This window comes from Cyprinodon tularosa, unplaced genomic scaffold, assembly GCF_016077235.1.
Source record: "Cyprinodon tularosa strain WSP-4 unplaced genomic scaffold, ASM1607723v1 ctg512, whole genome shotgun sequence".
NCBI classification, from domain to species: domain Eukaryota; kingdom Metazoa; phylum Chordata; class Actinopteri; order Cyprinodontiformes; family Cyprinodontidae; genus Cyprinodon; species Cyprinodon tularosa.
Window position 1 is genome coordinate 397430 of NW_024039244.1, and position 22725 is coordinate 420154.

A 22725-nucleotide genomic window follows, 5' to 3' on the forward strand; every position below is an offset into this window, starting at 1 on the left:
GAGAAAAGTGTGGAGAAGTTTGCAAATGGCTTTGAAGTCCTCCAAACCATTTTAACATCTCACATAGCACATCGTATTCCCTCATCCCAAAAAAAAATACTAATAAAAACTGCAAATGTACCACGAGATGACTGCCTACTGGTATGGATAGGTTTAGGAAGAAAAACATTTATAAGAAAAGCAGTGCAGAGCCCATGCGACCCGTGGAGATGCATAGAGCAGCATATTCAGCTTGCCCTCTAAGAATTTGGTCTTTACAGAAAAATGGTTAAGAGGACTTCCATTTAAAGTAATCCTCTGCAAAATGTAAGTGTGTAAAGTTTATTTAACAAGCGCCTTTCGCAGACAAAACCAACAAAAATGAAACCAACATTAGAACTATTATAATTTGTAAAAAAATAAAATAAAATAAAATTATATATATATATATATATATATATATATAATTAGAACAGCTTTTGTTTTGGTCAGATCAGGGACCATGACAAGAGAAAATTTTTGGTTTACAAAGCATTAAACATACATGCTGAACTAACAAGGAATGGGTTATGATCTAGTCAAATTCCAGATGTAAATCTGAGACACTTCCCTGAATCTTTACCCATCTCATTAAACCTGAGCAGGTTTGAAATAGAAAACTGGGAAAATATTTCAGCTTTTAATTTGAAAGGGCAATAAAAATGCATGGCACATTTTTCAACTCTTCTGAGCGCATCATTCTCATTTCACACAATTACCTCTCTTCAGTTCATTTGAAAATACCTTGAAATGTTTCACTTTTGCACAAAACTTACAAAACTGCTCCTTGTAAGCACGTTTTTCCCCAAAACGTCTGCTATTTTATTTATATTTGGTTGTTTATCTGCTTTTTTCTTGAGGACAATCAAAAAAATTTATAAAGGGCTTATAACTTAATCAGCTGCAGATACATACACTCAAATACTATACTTATGATTTAATTAATTAGAATATGTGCTTCCATAAGGCTCGAGTGTCAGATTCAGTGTTTTGTAAACAACCTTAACAAGGGTAATACATATTTCATTAAAACCATATTTATATATTAAAATATTCTACACTTAAATATCATATTTAATTGGCTATAAGAATAAAAAGAAGGTCAAAAAACATCCATCTAAATAAGCTATATGTTTCACTTAGCAAATCCACTGGCTGAAATAAATGAACTTTCTATTTTAAATATCCAACACAACCAAATATACACAGAAAGCAGGAACAAGACTATTTTTAAAGATTTTATTTACATTTACAGTAGCAGCACCAGGCTTTTTTTAACATAATAAATACCATGGTAAGATCCATGTGGTTTTGCAGAATAATGTGATATCGGTAACAAAATAAAGAACTTGAAACAAATCATTCAGTTGCACTGATGCAATGTAATTGCTGCATGAAGACATTCTGCCTATGAATTCTGCAACATTACACAGGTATATTCTATATAGCTGCCTTTTAGAACATCCTCCCTGACAGAAAGAAGAGTAATGGTCCTAGTATATCAACCATCATTTACTGCAATACAGTCAGCTGCAATGTTTCATAATAAAACATTTGTCTAATAGGCACGCAGTAAACTCTTCTCCATATGTGCTGAATAGTGCAAGATTTTCCAATTGGACTTAAAAAAAAAAAGTGTTACAAGATTTGGGGAAAATTATCTATGATGAGCACAGCTCACATTCTTAAAAATGTAACCTGAACTGATAGCATTTAAGTCCAACTTTAGACATCTAAAGATTTTTCTGTAGAAACAGTGCAGACATAAAGCTTCCGTTTGCTCTTTCATATCTTTCTCAGCACAAAATGTGCTGCTAACCCTAAGCCAGTTAAGCCCTCTTCTTTGCTATGTGCCGGCCGACGTGCACCAGGCTTCAGGTTAGGCGGGCTTTGCTCCAGACTGTGCCAAAGGTCGAAGACCCGCTCTGACACGAAGCGCTGCGCCTGAGCAGCCTGTCCTCCCCACACGGCCCGAGTAAAGGGCAGCTTGGATGGCGAGGGGACAGCTCACGTTCACTCGTCGGGATCAGAAGAGAAGTTCATCGTTCAACAAACTGCAGGTTGATGGCATTTTCAGGAACCAGGAGAGTCCGAGTCATCGGCTTCACAGAAACACCCTCAGGATCCGGTTTCACCTCAAACTCGGTCAGGATCTAAAGGGAGCAGGAACAGAATATGCGGATTAGGAACAGAGTGACTCGAAATAAGTACAGAAACAAGCAAGCAAGTCCTGGGCAGTCACGGGGAAATCCCTGGAATATATCCAGTTCATTCATTAGAAAGGAGATTTGTCTAATTACTTAAATCCTCTAATTGTAGTTAATTTTTTATTATTTTCTGTCAAACAGAGTTAACACAGGTCAACAAATAGGAAAAAATCATAAAAAAAAAAAAAAAAACTTAATTAGGCAACCAGAGAAAAATGGTCCACTAAAAACTCAGAAATAAACCTAGCAGAAAAAAGCTGATAATGAACTATTACAAAACTTTAGAATATTGCAACACCTACTGCTGCTGAAGATAAGCCAGGGTATCGATTTTAGACCTGGGGAGATATGAACCATTTTCCTGGTCCACTGTTTCATGATTTAGTTCTCAGTTCCCAATCTTTAACCTTTAAAATCTGGGATCAAATAAACTGACTGTCTACCTAAAGTTGATGGTACAAAAAAAAAAAGAAAAAAACTGACTCCATGACAGCAATGGACTCTGGTCCCACAGTGACACCATGATATAAAGTAGTCTATTACCCTGCACGGATATTGTTGTATATGTAGAGGTTGTTTTATTATGACACGGATATAAAATATTGCTGTATATTTTTACTGACTATTCGTTATTTTCAACAAAACCTGCCAATAAACTTTGCTGCCTCTTGTTATATTATCAGCCCAAATTGATATAGCAACAGAATGGAAAAAAAAACTGAATTATAATTTCCATAGGTAAAACATGTATGGAAATTAAAAATGATTAACTTTGGGATTGATCAAGTGTATTAGAATTGGATTGTAATAATGAATAGCCTATAGAAAAGAAAAGTTATAATGTTAACTGAAGGTTGCCTTAGAAAGGAGCCCTGAGGTACACCTAATGTAATTTGGTTGGCTCAGATTAACTATTATCAAATTACAGATAAGCATGATTTGAAAAAACAAATTGATTATCTAAAAATCATCTTACAGCCTCTGCTTCAGTGTCTGAACAGCTTTTAGCATAGAAGCTATATAAAGCTTTTCTGTAACATTTATAATAACTTTTCAACAGATGACAGTTAATTGAAGTAAGCATCTAGCAAGCAGCTTTAGCACAATCATTTTTACACTAGATTGGAGGAAAAAAAACTCCCTGCAGAAATGAGCAGATGGGAGTTCAATAAGCTTTCAGTCCATATTCCACAAACAGCTATAGCAGCTTGAAAGGCTTTTAAAGGCAGAGCCAAAAGAGACGCTTTAATGCAACTTAGCATAGTTTACCTGCTCCCATAAAATAAGTCAAAGAAAAACTGAAGCATTACACCATACTATAGACTTGATGATAGGCAATGATAGTAAAACTGCTGTTAGAAACGGACTGAAGTATTGTCAGCTAGTTTTTCTTCAGTGTTGGAAAGTAATTAAGTACATTTTAATCAAATCTTGCAATTTCTACTCCAGCACATTTTGAGGAAGCATTTTTAAAAGTCAATAATTAAATACTTTAACTTGAGTAGATGTTTGACAGAGTAACTTTTACTTGTAGTTTAGTAAGATTTGACTCAATGATTTTAATCAAGTACTACTGTTAAGTACTTTGGACACCACTGGTTTTCTTGTGCTGAAACTCATCTCTGAATGCTTAATGTCTCTGTTTCCACACCTGAGTGAAATGGCAGAAGATCTTTTCAAGTAAACAGTCACAGAATCCTGTGTGTATTAGAGACACATCTAAAAAGTCCCAGAGATGAGACCTCAAGGACTGCAATTGAAGATGCCTGATTTATGGCATATATAGAACTCAGCCAGCGAACCCCCCCCCAAAAAAAAGGACCTTTAAAGCTTTGTGCAAGAGAGGACCTTAACAGGTCACAGAGTCACAACAAGTCACCTATCATTAATGCAGGGAAAACACTGGAACAAGCTAAGCTAAATTACCCGTGAAAGAGCGAGGTAAAGCTCCAGCTCAGCAATTCGGCGACCTATGCAGCTGCGTTTTCCTACGCCGAAGGGAACCGAGGCATACGGGTGATGAGCCTCATCTTTGTTGAACCAACGATGGGGATGGAAATCATCTGGATTCGAAAACACGGCCGGGTCGCGTGACGTAGCAAACTGGCACAGGGTGATCAAGGTCTGGAGGAGAAGAAGATACAGTCAGATGCATAATAAATGGTAGAAGGTGAGATCACGCAGGATATTCTCTAAAAACAGATTTTTTTTTCCTACTCTGTCCAGTAGCTCTGTCAGCAGGTGGTGATACAATTAATGTCATCTACATCAAGATTCAGAAGATCATCACATTCCTATAGTTACTGTTGGAGTTTTCATATTAGGCATGAAGTTCTTCAGTGCATGTAAAATATTCCCTGTTTTTGTGGCAATGAAGTGGAATTAGCTCAGGATGTGCAGCTCCAGTCCATAAAGAGTCACTATCCTGCTTGTTTCAATTTCGATCATGAAGCTTGATAAAATTAGTCACCAAGTTGAGGTAATGAGAGTCATCAGGTTAATACTAAACTCACTTGATGAGATGACTGGAGTCTGGTGTGCTATTGGTTGGTTGGAAAGAAAACCTGCAGCTACACAGCCCTTTCTGGAACCAGTTTGACACACCTGGTTTAATCAAATAAATGCAGAACGCTGGTACATTAGGAGCTGAACTGCCCCCTTTGGATCTAATCTAGGGTCCTTCTATTCCAGTTGCAGACTAATGCAACTTTTTTTAATGCTTAAACACACCTAAATTAAATGTTTGGGTCATTATCAGGACTTTGTAGAGGTGGACAGATTGCTGAGGAGGCCTTTCATATTTCTAGTTCATTTGTATTGTACTAGAACAAAATAAAATAGAGAAGAAAATTCCTTTATTGTCCCACAATGGGGAAATTCTGCTGTTTTAAAGCAGCAAAAAGATCATAGAAAAAATGGCCACACTAATGTGGACCTTAGAAAAATTTATAAGAACATAATAGTGAAGAGTTACTGTACTGTACTACTGTACTGTAAAGTGTTTTAACAATAAAAACACTGTGAACCTGGAGAATAAATAATCAATATACAGCTATGGACATTTTTACAGTAATGGATGGTGGAAAATAGCAACATCAGGGATGTGCAAAATGACAGCAGTATGTTATTTAACTGACTAAGGTAGAAACTGCAAAATCAGAATGAATGTAACAACTTTTTGAAGTTGTTGGGAACAGTGATGGTTATAAAGTCTTACAGCTGCTGGGAGGAAGGATCTGTGATAACGGTCACCTGGGGAAGCATCTAAAAGTTGCAGAACTCTGCTCTTTGTGGATCTGATGCTAAACCAGTTTGTTTAAACACTAAAGGTATCTTCACATTGGATTTCATGGGAGATGTTGTATTGTGACTCACATTTTTAGGAATTAGGTAGCCTCCAACCTGGATGTCCTTTTCTGCAATGACGCGAGCGTTAGCAGGAATAACTGGATATAGCCTGAAAAAACAAAAACAAACAAAACAACGTCAGAACAAGGGAATTTACAAGGAATATTATCAGTATATAAATCGGTAAAACTGTGGTATACCTGAGCACCTCCTTGACTGTGGCCTTGAGGAGAGGCATGCGAGCCACGTCAGTGGCGTCTGGTACTGTCCGACCATCCAGAACGGTCAAAACTTCCTCCCTGAGTGCAGCCTGGATCTCTGGGTGCCGGGACAGCTCATACAGAGTCCATGACATAGTGCTAGAGATCTGAGACCAAAATAAGCAGGGCTGTTAAAGACTACGTCTGGAATAAGAGAGAGAGAAACAAAAAACAGGAAGGAAAAAAAAAACGGTCTTACCGTGTCGACACCGGCAAGAAGCAGCTCTGTGACATTGCTGTAGACAGTCTTCATGGGTAACCCTGTCTGAGAAAGGAAGTAGGTGAGATATCGGCCCTCCACCTTCTCCCCTCTGGCAATCTTCTCAGCCTCTTCTGTCAAGCGCTGGTCGATGTGACCTTTGGCTGCAAAAGAAAGGACACGAAAGCAGTTAAGGCAAGGGTATGGTGGATTTACTAAAGTTTCTCTAGCACGTCAGATAAAGTGATCCTGAAAACACACACTGACTGGAAATTCAGGGTAGATGATCTTGTAGTTCGTGAGGGTTTAAGACTTTAATCGGTCAACTCTTGATCTAGGGTGATTATTTCCAAAAAAAAGTTTGATCCCCCAGCTCTACATAAGTCCCGTGCAAGTCTTCAACAGCCAATAGGAGTTGGGAAGAACAACACACACAATGTTGTACTTAAGTATTTGCTTATGTTTTCCCCTTCAAGCTGAAGCTTATCTAGATCCTTCTTTACAATATCCTCAAGAATCAGTTCAAGCCTCTTAGCTGTTAGATTGTTTTAAAGGAATATTCAAAAGGCTCTTGGTTAAGATTAGTTCCTCTATTTGCCTCACCTACCAAATTCAAACATGTAATCCCAGCACTGGCAAAATATTTTCCAGGGTTTAGGGAACAGCTGGTGGAGCCAGCTGGGCATGGCCATGGTGAGGAGAGTCATCACAAACATGGTGTTGATGGACTGGATGAAACGCTCTGTCTCCTCGGGAATTAATGTGTCCAGGCACCCGATTCTGGACTCAAACAGCACTGAGGAGATACCTAAAAGAGAGGGAGAGAAAAAAGATTGAATTAGCTCAGTCTACATTAACTATATCTATATAACCTTGCAGGTATTTAGCTTCTTTTATTTAAACATTCACCCCATGACTGCAACATCTATGTGGGTTTAATGGTCAGGGATGGTAGTTCATTTCTCCCTCTAACAGAGGGGGAGACCTTACCCTCAAGGCCGAAGCGGTAGAACTCGCTGGTGATGTCGGTAATGAGGCCTTGGGGAGACCGGCGAAGGCGAAGTTTGGCAATCAAATCGTTGACGACGCCGTTTAGGGTTGTGTCGTAGACTTCCACAGCCTTCGGCCGCAGCATGTGCTTCCCTAGGAGACTTCTCACCGCCTGCCACTCCTCCCCTTCACTGAAGGCATAAAGACACCATTAATATTGACATAAGGATAACATCCAGCTAAGTATGTGTATGTGGGCCTAATTTTGCTTAAAATGGATGTTGTTCTATGTGGGGCATAGAGAATAGGATTCTTGCATGAGTCCAGTTTGTTAATCTTAGTTGGGTCTGATATGCAAGAGTACTGTGCAAGAAGTCGTCAGGGGAGCAGATAAACCACAGGTAATAAGTCTTTGGAACTAAGTTTTAAGTTTCCTTCAAAACTACAGGTGTGGACTTTTTTTCTTAGTTGGACAAAACCTTTTAGGCAAAAATATAGACGATCAAGTAAACAAGGAAAATCTCTAGGGGGTCTTTTATGAAATGATGCTTAAAATTTGAATTTAAATCAAAACTGGAAATTGTCTTAAGATTAGAAATAGTAGGAGTTTAAAGAAAAAGATGAAAAATTTCAGCTGAATTAACAAACTTCTATTTTAGATCGTAATAATGGCGGTACTGTCCTCCTGCTCTGGGGTTCCTTTCCTAAAATGGATATTACCCAAAAATTTGAGGGAAATAAAATATTATCATGATGCAGTACATTAACAATCCTCTGTAGGAACCATTTCCATCTTTTTTTAGATCCCTATGAAGCCTAAATAAAAAGGATATCTGTGATTTACTACTACTTCTTCCTGCAACAAGCACTTTTTTTTTTTTTTTTTTTTTTTTTTTTTTTTTTTTTTTTTTTTTTTTTTTTTTTTTTTACACTGATCAACTTTTCTCCAATAAATTATACCTAGCTGCTTTGATTGGTACAAAGCAGCCACTAATTTTATTCAAAGTAAAATTTAACTGGAAGCATTGGTGTTTACAAGAGGTAGAAAAGTGAGACTGCAAAAGCTGCAACACTCACGCTGTCAATAGTCCAAAGTGATGTCCTCTGAGCTTTCTGTAGTCCTTCCAGGATGACAGGTCTGATCGCATTGGGTGCTGGCCCTCCTGCCTCAGCACCTGCTCTATAAGGGCCGGATCTGCCACATGAACCGTCAGGATGGGGCCAAAGCTCGCTTTCCACATAGGGCCATAGCGTTGAACTCCTTCCATCTGGGAAAAAGAGAGAGGTGTATAAAAAAGCCTGCAGGCTATGAGATAATTGTCGTCTTCTCTTAATGCGCTCTTTTGATTTGCAGTCCCTCTTAGATTAAAGCAGTGCATAAAATTGGATGCCTGGGGGACTTTAGTGAAAAAAAAAAAAGGAGGGGGCTAAGATTAAATAGCTTGTATTTAAAAAATGCATGGCGTCTTTGGCATAATTCTGTGTTAAGAAGCGCTTTGCAGAAGAACACGTTTCACAGCTTGGAATAAAAATTTATTTTAGAACAATCAGGAGAGTCCTGGGTCAGGACCAAGGGTGGGCTAGTTTGAGCAATACCATTGCTTGGCCCCAGTACCCAAACAGTCTAAATGCATAGTAATTTTGATAAAGGAGTTGAATAAGGAGCAAATAAGCTTCTGATATCTGAATAATATAAATATTTAATTATCTGATCAATATATGCTTCTTTCTGTGTTTAATGGAAGGGTATGTAAACTTTAAAGCACACCTGTACATTTATAGAAATGAAAACCTTTTAGACCTATATAAGTTGTTTTGTATAGGTGGGGCAATTATAAAAATCTCTGTGAGGCTTAATCTGTGTGGAAGTGAATGACAGTTTGAGTCCCTCATTGCAGAAATTATTTCACAATTACTACTTTGATGAAGGATAAAACACTTCCTGTTCAGAATTTCAGTTTTCCGAAAAGGTATATCAAGATGAAACTGTTTCAAATAAAAGTGCATCTGCGTGTAGGGCTGTAAGGATAATACATTTTAGCCGGAGGAGCAATGGTCCCAGAAATTATTGCAATAAATAATAATATTGTTATTCAGGTTTAAATCCAGAGTGATCCCATACTGCACCTGTTGCGTTTTGCTTTGAAACCAATTCCATCTCAGTTTCTCAAAATTTCAGTTAGCATTGCTCTGGCTTTATACTCATCTGACACAAGGCTCTAGTATAATAGCTATGCTGAAGAAATGACTAGGGGAGACAGATTCAGCATAGTTAAACACTCTCTCATCCAGACTCTTTAGTTGAAAGAGAGGAAAACATGGAAAAATAAGTATGCAAACAAATGATTGAGCTCATTTCAATTTATTATGCGTTTTATTGATTTATTAATTATTGTAAAGGCCTGGTTTTTGTGTCTTATGGCTAAAACCACTTTAGGTTTTCTTTCAACTTTAAATTTAATTTAAATAAACTTGCTGAACAGTGGGTAGCACTGCCACCTTGCAGCAAGAAGGTTCCGGGTTTGATTCCCGGCCTGGGGTCTTTCTGCATAGAGTTTGCATGTTCTCCCTGAGCTTGTGTGGGTTCTCTCTGGGTACTCCAGTTTCCTCTCACAGTTCTCCCAAAAAAAAAAAAAAAAGTGTGTGAATGATTTTTTGGCAACCTGCCCATGGTGTGCCCCGCCTGTCGCCCATAGACAGCTGGAGCTAGGCACCCTGGCGAACCCAGCAGGAATAAGCAGGACAGAAAATGGATGGATGGATGAATGAATAAACTTCATTCAATACATTTTTGATTTTTAAATATTTTGGATCCATTTAGAAGCTTTAACTAACAGAAATAAGCAGGCTTACAGGATCTATCCTATTTCTGCATCAAAGCACAGGACTTTAAGCATTGTTTCTTTTCCCATATCAGATGAAATGCAAGGCATTCAGCATCTCTAGTCCAAAAAGATTGAAATCCATAGTTTTATTGTTCTTACAGAAATGGACAAAAAAATTCCAGATTTTCTAAGTATTCAACTAAATTTTTTTGACATTTTGATATCCAACATATGAATGGTGCAGCTCAGCTTCAAAAATAAATATATTTTAAACAGAGCCTTAAAAAAAAGTTGTAAGGGTTTCAGAAATGCACTCCTCCATGACCCACTCCTTCAGTTAACTAATCTACTTATCATTTTGTTGAACCAAACCACAATAAAATTACACCAGATGACTAAGTTGCATTTAGACTATGATTTCAACTACTGTCAGTTTTAAATATAAGCAATATTGTTCACTGCAAAGGTCAACATTACCCAGGGAGCACCAGGAATACTAAAAAGAAAAATACTCTAAGTAAATATTCAATAAATGTTTTTTTTTTTTTTTTTTTGGCAGCTTAAATGGGATCTGTAATGTTTAGTTAAAAAGGGGGGTTATTTCATATTATAAGCTTGTTTTCATGCTTCAAATACCTCAATTTTAGCTCAAACTAAATTATTCTCAGCAGGGGGACCTGAGTCCAATCTTTGAAAGCCACAGACACATCCCTTCTCCAATACACCTGCATCAAATGGTTTAATTCCCTCATCAGCATCTTTAAAAGATTAAAACTGTAAATTTACAGTTTTTTATATATATATATATATTTTTTTTAAGGCTGCACTTTAAAAAGAAAGATGAAATTGTCCAGAGAGCTGTTCCAAACGAAATTTCTTTTTGTTTTACACTTGCGTAAACAAAATGACAAATAAAATCTGTCTAAGTCTAAGTTAAGCTCTGCTGAGGTTATTAATCTGTATTTCTTCCAAAATCCATTATAAGATAAAGTATAAACAAAAAAAGCAAAAGATGGTAATATACTCATGAATATAATTCTATTCACCAACAGTAATATGATATTTTTTGATATTTCAGTATACATTACAGGCTCTGGTTGCAGCATTTGTCATTTTACGTGGTCTGATTTTTAAAGAAAATATTTCTGCTATATTGGATTAGTTTTATAAACATTGTAAAATAAATGTCATAAGTTCATACAGGCTTCTTGAGAGTTTTTGTTTGTACCAATATAAAATGAAGAAATAGATGGTATTGTGATAAAGTTTTGGCCAATATCATCCAGCCTTAACACCTGGCCATGTTCATCAGTTTTAAATATAATTTTGGGTGAATGAAACTATTACACCAAATAATTTGGTCAAATTTAAGATGCAGAGTAATCCCTGAGTGTGCTGGAGGATGAAGGAGGGATTCTCCTGGTGCACCTTTTGAGCCAGAACCACCTTTGCATGAACGTCATTCTTCTCTCCCCCCTTACCTGTAACTCATGCAGCCGGGACAGACCACCCCTGGCAAACAGGTCCCAGGCGAAGCTTGCAGCGGTGGGCCCCGGCATGTCGTCCAGGGTCTTCACCGCCTGCAGCGGGCTCCCCAGCTGAGGCGCAGCTGCGCCCTCAGCCCACCTCTCCATCCACTTGACCAGAGGGAAGGCGTTGCGGACGGACACTCGAAGCGCTTGCTGCAGCATCCTCCTCACAAAGATCATGGAGCGCTGGAGACTGTTCGCCGATCCCTCGGGTGTTAATGCTCATTTTGCTTCCGCGGCTGCAGGCTGTATTTATAACGCACAAAGTGCTCCTGGAAGCCAAGCAGAAAAAGCTGCAAAATGTTCTTAATTTGGACCAATCATGGGTGTGAAGGCCGGCCTGGTCCCGCCCCGCTTGGATGGGGACTGCTGCTGAGAAGAAGGTGTGTCCAATCAGAGAGCTGAAGTCAGACCAGCCCAGAAACAGCACACGTGGAAGACCTGAATAAATAATGCATGACTTCTAAAATCACTTAGGTTTATCTCTACGCCTGGGAGGCACTTTGTTCTCCAATAATTCTAAAAATCGATAGGGTTCTGGTGACCCACCCTCCTTCCAAGGCCATTGTTAGGTCAAAATGTCCTAAAAGACTGAAATCAGGTGTATTTTCCTATAATAAATGCTCTGCCTCTTATCCTATTACATTTTGCTATACGTTCTACACAACTCTAATGTGTAAAACAAAAGAAATTAATTAGGATTCCAGTGTTGGTTGTGCTTATTATGCCTACCCTTGGATCAACCTGTTGGATTTTATTGAGAGGGAGAAAATCTTGACCCCAATTCATCTGTACTGGAATTTGTCCAAAGTACAAATGTCTGTGGATGGTGAAGTAACTGGCCCAGGGGTCCTGTAATCAGGATCCGCTCTGACATTTGATTAACTAGAAAACTTAGATCACTCAGTTTCAGAGAAAAGCAGTGCACTGACTGTAGGTTTCAGGAATGACAAAGTGGTGCAGGACATGATGAAAGCATGAGGCCACAGCTGCACGCTGCATGAGGCGATTGCTGTGCCTTGGCATTGATATGATCTAACTGAGACACATTAAATGTCTAAAGTGCAGGCATCTTGGTTTGCAAACTAATTAGGACTTTAGACTGCATGTCTGCTGTGTATAAAAGCCGGGTTTAGAAATTAATAGTGTGAACATTTTTTATTCCTAATAGCAAAAAACACGTAAAAAAAATTAAAAGAGATTTAAGGATCAATGAGCCTTTTTGTTGTTTCTGAATGTTTTGTGAAATGAGCAATGCAAACAAAGGAGGTGACCACTTTTCCAAGTTTTGTTTTAAAAGAGCTGAATGGAACGACTTAAGTTTACCTCTGAAGAACAACACCTCTCCACATTGCCTGCTGTTGTACAAAGATAGGTGTGGGGTAAAAAAGGAAATATTGTCACTCAAGCAAATTCTTAGATTGCCTCTTAGTCTCCCCCCAGTTAGACATACCCAGATAACCACCTAAGGGAGGTGTCAATGTGACCTCTTGATCCTACCACCTCAATCACTCCACTCCAGCCTATAAAGGAAGCTTATTTAATCCGTTGTAACAGGGTCTCACAAAAAAACCCACCTTAATCTCAAACTTTACACCTTGAAATCCTGCCTGTGAACATTATGAACAGAACCGGGACAAGAGGGATGCCTGAAGTCCAACCTGGACCTGGAAACGGCTCGAAGCACTGGTCTGCCCTCATCAGCAACAACCCAACAAAATACCCAGAGGTACATGCCAAATGGCTGCTCCAGAAGAACATACTGTATCATATGTGGACCAGGTAGCCAAACTCCCATTACCCCCTCAGTAAACAAAGACATTGCTTGGATCTAGACCTCTAGATCTGGACTTCTCCTATCTTCATTGGAGTAAACATTTTAAAAGAGTCTCTAAAGTTTGATTCCTCAATAACTGCAAAAAAAAAAAAAAAACTTGATCTAACTTCTTTAAAACTGGGATCCACTCAACTCAAAGAAAGACACATATAGGCACTTTCATTCTTCTTACTTTAAATCTAGTTAATGTCGTATTTATTTTTTGCTTGTCTCTGCTCAGTTTACTGTTTGAACTGCAGTTATCTATCCTAGACCCGGACACTGAGAGTTAAAGGTAACTGAAATTTGTGTGTAAACAACTTTCTCCCAAAACACACAAAAACACCTGTAGGAAAATAGGAAGGGGTGCTGTTAAATATCTTATAATAAGTCACCACTGTTCAGTTGAAAGAGCTCAAAGGCTGTATAGAGGCATCCTTAGAATTGTATAAAACTACACAGAATTAGATTTAAATATAATTGATTTATATAAAGCACTTTAAAAAGAGTTCTGAATGACAACCTTAGGTAAAAAGGAAGTCATAAGGACTGAAATTAAGAGAGAGAGAATAATAAATAAGAAACAGGTTCCAAGGTGGTGTACTTGTTGGCTTTTATAAAAAAAAATAAAACACCCCTTAAAACATTTTGTCAATTCAGGAGCATTTCCATCCAGTCAAACTGACATTTTTCTCAAAGAAGAAGCTCAGATGAAGCGTTTCTCTAGTTTAAGACAGAGCAGGCCAATCCACAAGCCATGGATGATGCTAACAAGGCATGTCCAGGCTGAAACAAGTGGTGATGAGGTGGTGACCCTGACTGCAAAAAAAAAAAAAAGTCACTTCGATTACTGAGGTTTTTTTGTTTGATTGATCTCATAGCATTTTCATGACTCTTAATCGTTCTGCTCGGGTCTCTCATCTACTTACAGAAGTTATGACTTAGACTTATACAACTTTAATGAAATTTCGTTTTCTACAGCTTTCAGGCAGTAAATGAGCAGCAGCTTAGCAGTGAAATTAATATTTTCATTTCATAAAGTGTAGCAGTGATCAAATGTAAACAGCGTGGGAGAAAACCATGGTGCAAAATGCATTGATTTGGTAGTTCAGAGCAGTGCAAGGACAAATATGATATTATGTAGATTATATAGTGGTAAGGTTCAATGCAGTTTGTATTAGGCAAATAGCAATTTGCACAAACAGGGCAGAGGAGTTAATTTGTGACTTGTGCATAGTAAAACAGGTTTGTGTACTCTAAATTATTAGAGAGACCTTTGCTCTTTAAGCTGCAATTAATAAATTATCAAAGATTTTTATTTTTTATGATTGCTTGTAGGCAATGACACAACTATTTTGCACAGGAATTTCTGCAGCCGCGGTCGCTACATGCATACCTAGATAAGAGAGAATCGAAATAAACGACAAAGAAAACCACTTTCTACTGTTGCTACATGCTAATCCAGGAGGATTTGATTCTATCAATCAATGACACAATACAGTCTACTTGGTTTCCTTTGATGGAAAACCTTTTAACCAAACTGTCTGCATGATAAGAATGACACATTAAAAACCAAATTCAAAAGACTGCAATAAAAATATTTATAAATTGATGCATATAGTGTAAATCTTAATTCATGGCTAAGTGGGTTAGTATAAAAAGATGGAGCTTGATGGCTTGTATCCAGTGAAACACTAAGAAGCTGGTGTCAGCTGAGGATCTGGCATCAATTCATAAGCCTGCTGTTTGGTGTCATAAAACCGTATTAGTAAGAGGTTTATGTTGTCATACCGCTTTGATGTTTTCTTTTTGATGTAGAATTTGTGACAGAATAATCCTATTTCCCCCAATGCTTGGCTCTGCTAAATGCGAAACACTGCAAACAAAATTACGCTGCAGTGTTAAAGGATGTACATACAAATGAGCTGGTGCATCAGAAAGAAACCCATTTTGAAGCTTTCCTTAAATAATGACTTGTAGTAACACTAACCTGATAATCCTAACATGAATGGACAGGATGAAACCATGACAGTATGGTCATGGGAAATTTTCACTGCGTTCAGCCTCATGTCAGGTAAACAGAGCACCATGATGTCATGCATTGGCAAATTTAAACTTTAAAAGCTACATTAGATGGTGTTGGCCTCCCATGAGTGTCTTCTTGTCAGGTTTAGACCAAAGTAACATTTCAATGGCATTTAAACACAGGGAAACATATTCACTCAGGAATCATTGGTATGTGAACTCTATAACAAGCATGTACAACATTAGCTGCCCTCATCTGTAAACAATGGCTGCTGTTTGGTCAGAATGGGAACAACATGGTTTGAAAGCCACTTTCAATTAATGATTCAATTACACAGAAGCAGCAGCATGCATGATTACTCTTTTTTTTTACTCAATTATTTGCCATGTAGAAATATAAAGTTGGATTTTAAGAGTGATTGATGTAGTTGATATTGTCGTTATGCATTTTGTATCAAACAGCTGTATGTTAGTTTCAATAACTGGTTGATCTATATCATAAACTGAAGCTGAAATCAATCTAAAGAACAGGAAGCATCGATCACAGGAATGAGACCATCCATCCATTTTCTAACACGCTTATCCCAAGTGGGTTCGCGAGCGTTGCTGGTGCCTATCTCCAGCTGTCTACGGGCAAGAGGCGGGGTACACCCTGGACAGGTCGCCAGTCCATGACAGAGGAATGAGACAAAAACATTGCACAGTAGTGTCATTGCACACTTGCAGGCACCTTCTGCTGCTCTGAAAAAGGACTGCAAAATTGATATCTAAACATCCTTCTCACGCACAAGAACAATCCTTACACATCTGACCTCACTGTTTGCAGTGCTTAACCTTAAGACACTTGAATCTGACTAATCTCTCATGCAAACTGATTCAAAGCTGTCGAGATCAAACGTGCAATGTGCACCATAGATCACATCTGCAGCATCACATTTTGCAAAGACGTAAGACGCAAGTTTGCGTGAAACATTTGCGTTGAAACCTGCATAATGACAAATATGCATGCTTGGTTATCTGAAAGAATAAGAGATAAATGGTGACCTCTGAAATTTCTTGAGCAGATAAACAACTTTTTTAGAACAAGATCATCGAATGCTTGATGACTTCTGGTCTTACACAACACAAACTGCAAACAAATCGAACCTGAGAGTATGGTTACTGATATCTTAAAACCTCCTGACTCATTAAGGAGCACCAGCAAGTGGAGAAAAGGAGTTCAAGTTGACTATCTCTAATGCAACTGATGCAGTAAAATACGTGAAATTATAAATATATGTTTTTCTTCTTATGATTCAGATTATACTTTTAAGTCTTATTCTCTGTTGAATCATAGTTATTTTTCACATTAAAAACTGAAATCTTGCAAGCAGTGATGCTTGGAGAAATATCTGTAAGGTTTTCAAAGTCTTATACAAATAAAAATAGTGAAGACATGGCATTTTGGTCAGTGGGAAATATGTTAAGTTAAAGCAGTGTTTATGAAAATACTATACCTTCAACATCTAACACCACACTGTCCTGTCAGTAATCTAAAGATTGAAAATCAATGACATAAGTGGAGATGTACTGAAACATGCTCACAAACCTAAAAAGCTGAGGCAACAGAGTTACACTGCTCAGGCGGCTAAATCTGTTGACAGATAAGTTATTTGTTGTGAATTCCTCAAATTTGGTCTCTGTAAAAGAGGGGCAAGTAGAAGAGCTTTGTTAAAAGCAAACCAGAGGGGATCCCATTTCCAGTGTTTTAGAAACAATGTAGAGGAGAAAACTTTGAAGAAGCTGCCATGGTCAGAGGGGATCAAAATTAACCTCTTGGTCTGCATTGAGAACACTATATGTAGAGGAAAATTAACAAGGCATATCACCCTCAGCTTACCGTTTTAATGAAAAAAACACCTGGGGAACCATCTTTTATTCAGTATTTGTTAGAACGGTCCAGTCAAGGTCCAGACCTACTTCAATCCCAGCATATAAAAACCACCATTCATAGATGAGCTCTATCCGGAGCTTGAGCTCTTTTACAATAACAAATAGCAAAATGTTCAGTCTGTAGAGGCTGGGAAAACATACCTTAGATCAGTGGTTCTCAAACTTTTTCTGTCATTCCCCACTTTGGACAAGGGGGAATTTTCAAGCCCCGCCTGTCCCCATCGCCCCAACACAATGCTAATGAAATGTGCAACAATCTTAAAATGTTCCAATTTTATTGAAGTAACAAGTAGTATCTAAATACAAACTATCTACATCAAATAACAGCAAGCTCAAAAATAAAGAAAATAAAAATGCAGCTGTGTCAAAATTTGTATCCAGCCCCATGATAGAAAAAATTAAAGTGCCACTCTGCAATCTGTTAATAAAAGAAAAGAAGTGAAATCCATCTGGCAATACAGGTCTATTTATCCCTGCATTAGTGGCTGCAATGAGCCTGTTTTGCATTGCACAGTTTCTCAAAACGGGGTTGCAAGCTTGATACTGCCACTCTCAAGTCATGCTCAATGTTCAGCTGAGATCTGTATTTTGTTTTCAGTGAAGCAACAGTTGAAAAGCCCATCTCACAGAGATATGATGTGGCAAAGGGAAGAAGAATGCACACAGCTCTCTGCCCGATGAGTGGATACTCCCTCTCCACTCCAAACCAGAATTCACTATGAGTCTGAGCATTAAACCTGAGCTTCAGGGTGGAGTCAGACGTCATTTCAATAAACTGGTCCTATTTATTTAAGATAAAATATTTCAAATTCAGTTAATTATGATCAACCTGCGCCGCCAATCCCGGCGCATGTGCGCTTTATTTGCAGTCTGGACGCTGAGGGTAAACATGCTGTGTCTCTGCAGCGCTGAGAGGGACTCCTGCGATAGCGGGGGAGAACGGGGTTGGGACGGAGGAGGCGCCCCACGGCAGCACCTGCCGCTGGAGGACAAGAAAAGGAACGATACGTGCTTTCACGTAAGAGTCTCCAAAAGTCGCTAATTTGTCGCTAGTCGCTTTTTTGATAAAGAGTCGCTGAAGGGGTCTGAAATATAGCGACAAAGTCGCTGAGTTGGCAACACTGGGGCGCGAAAGTTTATTCCGTTACAAATAATATGCCGACGTCACGTCAATCATTATTTTGGCACTTCAGTTCCAGGTGAAATTTTTCTCATATCTAATGTTCTTTTAATTAGACTGCATGTAGGCTATTAATGATTACTTTGTGGGTTTGATTGGTCTAAAAAGCGGCAACATACAGCTATAAGGACAGTTTGCTCTCACACGTTCTACATTTATAGTCACACACACACACACCGGAACTTGGCGCGCCCCACCTGTCACGTCTCAATTCCCCACCAGTGGGTCGCGCCACACACTTTGAGAAACGCGGCCTTAGATTACTCTAAATGATTAGGTAAATAAACTACGTTTTGCTGTTCTACCACATAAAATCCTAATAAAGTATAATGAAGTTTGTTATAACTGCAAATTGTGAAAAATGTTTCCTTGCTCTGCAAACCTTAATTTAGCGAGAAACAATTTACAGGCATGTAAAGACTGAATAAATCCCATATTTCCATTCAACTGCATATGAAATGGCAGCATTAATACTGATTATAGGAAACATAAATTCTCTGTCATAATGGCCTCCTTGTGCTGGGGTGCATTGATGTGGTCTTGTTCTAGATCAGGCTTCAGGGTGCGGCAGAGGTATTTCCCTCATACTGTGTTGGCCATGTGCCCAGGGATGGGGGTGTGGGGGGGTGGGGTGTTCGGCTTTACTCTCAGACTAGTGTGTTAAAGTTCATGTCTGCAGTCTGCATGCCTGAATGTCAGAGAAGAGTGTCTTTGTACACATTGAGATGTGTTTCTGTGCTCCCAGGTGCAGATGAATGACCGTTTGTCACTTTTTCCTCACTCAGCAGGCTCGTTTAGGGGGGTTTTGGGGGGTCTGCCCTTGCACCCCCTCTGCAGTTAATACAGCGTTTCGGTTGCTCAGAGACAATCTGGCATTGACTTGGTGGTTTTATTTCTTGTTCTGAGTTGTTTTGTCTATTATATGGCAAAAAGTTTTACAGTATCAGAGATAGTTAGAAATCCAACGTTGATTAATCTTTGCACACCTACACAGACCCACCTATAAACACAGTAGGGTCTCCGGTTTCAAGGAGCAACAAACAGCGTGGGTAGGGAACCATGGAATAACACACCTTCTTGCACACATCTTGCACCATTATGCAGGTACTCCCCTGTCACTCCCTGGACACCAGAGCTACCCACAGCCAGAAAAATACGAAGTGTGTCCTTTGGCTCTCATGTCTAACCTACCCATCTGGAGCAGCAGTGTCAGATTCTGACCAAATCCTATTTTTAAAAATACAACACTTAAATCAGAGACAGAAAAAGGTAACTAAAGCCAACATTGTTTGCTTTTATTTAGATAAAGAGGCAATTATATTGATCATAATAGCTTTGCTTCGCTACATTTGAAATCAATGAATAGAGTTAGTAAAACACCTTTACTCAGCTTCAAGCTCAGCTCAAGACAGGGAAGAATTATTAAGGGGGTATTTGTCACTTTGACTGAAAATCCCCATAATAGCTGAAATACTTCAATAATTTCTTTAGTCTATTTAAATAGGGCCAATTCACAAGAAATATCATCTCAAGGCATTTTACAGATACAATTCAATTCAGATTTTTTAAAAGTTATCTAAGGGTAACCAACTGTTTGCATAAGGGCCTTGACTTTAAGAAATGTTCTTATTGGATGAGCATGCTGCGACAGTAGACATTTCCTTGCATTGTATTGTTGAATTTACAGCAATCTCTCACACCAACATTGAAGAGGAAAAACACAAGGAAACCAGCAACAGACTAGACTAAGTATGAGCGGCCTTCTGTTGAATCCTAGTATGGTTTCAAGAAGAAGCACTGATGTTAAGCAGATGAGCCCTGAGCCGGATTTCATGCCAAAAGAGATAAAAGTCTCAAGGCTCAGAACTAAGGACCCAGAATTTGAAGCAGACCGACAGATGTGGTTCAAAAAAGCGTTTATCAATTGACGTCGGATCTGTGACTCAGCAGGTAGGGCGTCAAAGGCCGGAATCTCTGTAGAGGGAAATATCAGGTTAGTGACCATGTAAATCTGACGCAGGACGATTACGAACATCTGAGTCACTAACCTGGTTTTAGAGTTCTGTCTCTGCCCAGAAGAAGGAGTGGAATCCAGCCGGATGATCTCCCACAGACGCCGCCAAAAGAGTTTGAGGAGCCAAAGCCTAGAAGGCTGCTAAATTGGCTGATGAGAAACTCTAAGCGGACGGAGGAAGGAAGGAGTTTTCAGAAGGCAAAGCTCGTCTAAAAGAGGTCAACAGGAGTCCAGGCCAGAAGATCAGAGCTCCGAAGGGAAAATCCAAGTCAAAGTCAGGAGACAGTTCCAGGTTCAGTCCACCGGCAGAAACCAGCAGGAGTCTGAAGGCAGGTCAGGCAAACAAATCCGAAACAGGAACAGGCAGGCTCAAAGGTTTGAAGGTAGAACTGGTCAGGAGTAGGGAATAAGAACAACAAACAAGGTACTTTAGAGAACTCTCACAGATGGTTTGAAAAATCTGGTACTGATGACTGGGAGCAAGAAATTTGAATAGAGACAAGAGCAGGTGACACAGATGAACAGTGATGAGAAACAGGGCGGAGCTAGACAGGTGAAAGGAATGAACCGTTAAGCCAGGCATCTATGCCAAGATCATGTCAAAAAGAGAGCACATACAGTTAGTAACAGTAAAAGCTGAGCCAATAGCTATATCTTTAAGAGAATGATTACTAAACATGGAAAAACAGGCCAAACTCTATCTTTGATCTAAAGTGTTGATTATAGCAGCCCAGCTTATATTTCATCATCTTCCAGGATAGTGTCACAGCCAAAGAGGAACAGGTCAGAATAGGCTACTATGATGAGAAAAAATTGGAGAGCATAAATTTAGAGGTTCATCTTACAAATACTGCAAAATGGAAGAATAGAGACAGGATGAAGCAGAATGATGAAAAGGGGTACCTATGTCCTCCGGCAGGCTAAGCCTATAGCAGCATAACCATAGAAATAGCTCAGGATAATCTGAGCCACTCTGACTATAATCTTTATCAAAAAGGAAAGTTTTATACTGTATACTGTATTATACTGTACATCTAAAATTTCTCCTATTTTAAACAATGCTCCAAAAATGTTTTTACAGTCAATATTTAAGTCTTTACCTTTAAATCTGTCAAAAATAATTAGGATTACATTTACTTTCCGCCCTTTTGTTTAAAAAAACATTCCAACCATTAATTTGAAGACATTCATTCTCTGGTGAAAAAAAGAAAAAAAAAGAAAGATATATATCTATCAAAATCATCAGTGCAACATGTTTTGGAGCAGTCCTGCTGGAGTCCAGACTTGTGTGTGATGGTGAATGTGTGGAAAGAGCTAAGGATTAGTGGACAGAAACTGGATCATAACAGGATAAAGGCTGATCAGCCTGCAAAAGAAGGGAATGATTAATGTAATTTTTGAAAAAAGGGTGGAGATTAGTTTTATTATCATTCTCAATTGCATGTTTTTAAAATAAACTACAAGTAAAAAACATCTTTAAAAAAAAATAATTCTTTATCATTATATTTTGAGTGATGCTTTTCTCATTTACTTTTGGCTGAAGGTGAAAAAAAAAACTACATCAACATCTATGAAAGATATGAATGTGTAATATAGTTTTCTTTGACAGCTTTTTAAAATCAAAACCTAATGCTGTGTTATTTGCTGAGTATTTTCCACTGATAACAATGATGCTGATTGTGGAAGGGCCTGTATTGGCTGCACCGGGTCCTCCTGGTTAGCTATTTGTTTTAATGTTACCTGCTCAGATTTTTTGGCTTAAATAGCTTATCCTCTCTCTAATAATATTACATTTAGTATTTCAATCCATACTGCAATATAATACAAGTCAAATAGTCAATCAGTCATATCAAAGCAGATAGTAATTATGCGGGAGTTACCCCAGTAATTCAACCAACTTCTCCCCATATAATCAGCAAGGGTAAGCAATGGCTTTGTTATCGTATAAAAGTGCATATGTCAAATCCCATGTATAATTTCTTTGGAAAAAAATAAGACAATGTGTGTTTTACGTGAAGTGTCACCAGAACCTTGTGGTAGCTTTCCAGTTAAAGGAGCAATAAGTAATAATAATGACACCTAGTGTTTTTAAATCAGAACAACAGAAAAAACACATACAGTAGGTAGCACCCTGAACAATGCTTGCAGGCAGCTGCTTGCTTTCTAATATAAAATACCAAATCCTGAACTTCTGTATGATTGGCTCAGGAACCAGGAAGTAAACAAGCGCTACACACTGCAACAATCTGCACCTTACCTCTAGATTTAAAAGGTGAATACTTGACTAAGACGTTGTTGATGGAGAGTATAATGGAGCATTAGGGCCGTAGGAATATATATATTATGAAATTATGAAAATTAAGTAATAATTATATGAAAATA

At 38.5% G+C, this 22725-nt stretch overlaps 1 protein-coding gene across 2 annotated transcripts; it reads right to left on the bottom strand.

Moving 5' to 3' along the window:
• Positions 1–1243: 1243 nt before the first annotated feature.
• LOC119795482 (25-hydroxyvitamin D-1 alpha hydroxylase, mitochondrial) lies at positions 1244–20750 on the bottom strand. Of its 2 annotated transcripts, none has more exons than XM_038303511.1 (10): positions 20378–20750; positions 11329–11648; positions 8100–8290; positions 7023–7213; positions 6640–6840; positions 6033–6196; positions 5774–5940; positions 5601–5682; positions 4152–4349; positions 1244–2171 (listed from the first exon to the last, which is right to left on the bottom strand). In XM_038303511.1, the coding sequence occupies exons 2-10, from the start codon at positions 11554–11556 to the stop codon at positions 2058–2060; spliced, it is 1536 nt and encodes a 511-aa protein (XP_038159439.1). In that variant the 5' UTR covers positions 11557–11648; positions 20378–20750; the 3' UTR covers positions 1244–2057. The 2 variants fall into 2 exon arrangements, with proteins under 2 accessions (XP_038159439.1, XP_038159438.1); XM_038303510.1 differs by having other exon boundaries at positions 11329–11817.
• Positions 20751–22725: the final 1975 nt, after the last annotated feature.

Bases quoted from the DNA above. Each gene is read 5' to 3' on its own strand.
- LOC119795482 (XM_038303511.1), bottom strand. From the start codon at position 11,556: ATGATCTTTGTGAGGAGGATGCTGCAGCAAGCGCTTCGAGTGTCCGTC. The intron at 8,291-11,328 runs GTAAGGGGGGAG...TCTTTTTCCCAG, and splicing joins CCCGGCTGCATGAGTTACAG to ATGGAAGGAGTTCAACGCTA. The intron at 7,214-8,099 runs GTGAGTGTTGCA...TTATGCCTTCAG, and splicing joins CACTTTGGACTATTGACAGC to TGAAGGGGAGGAGTGGCAGG.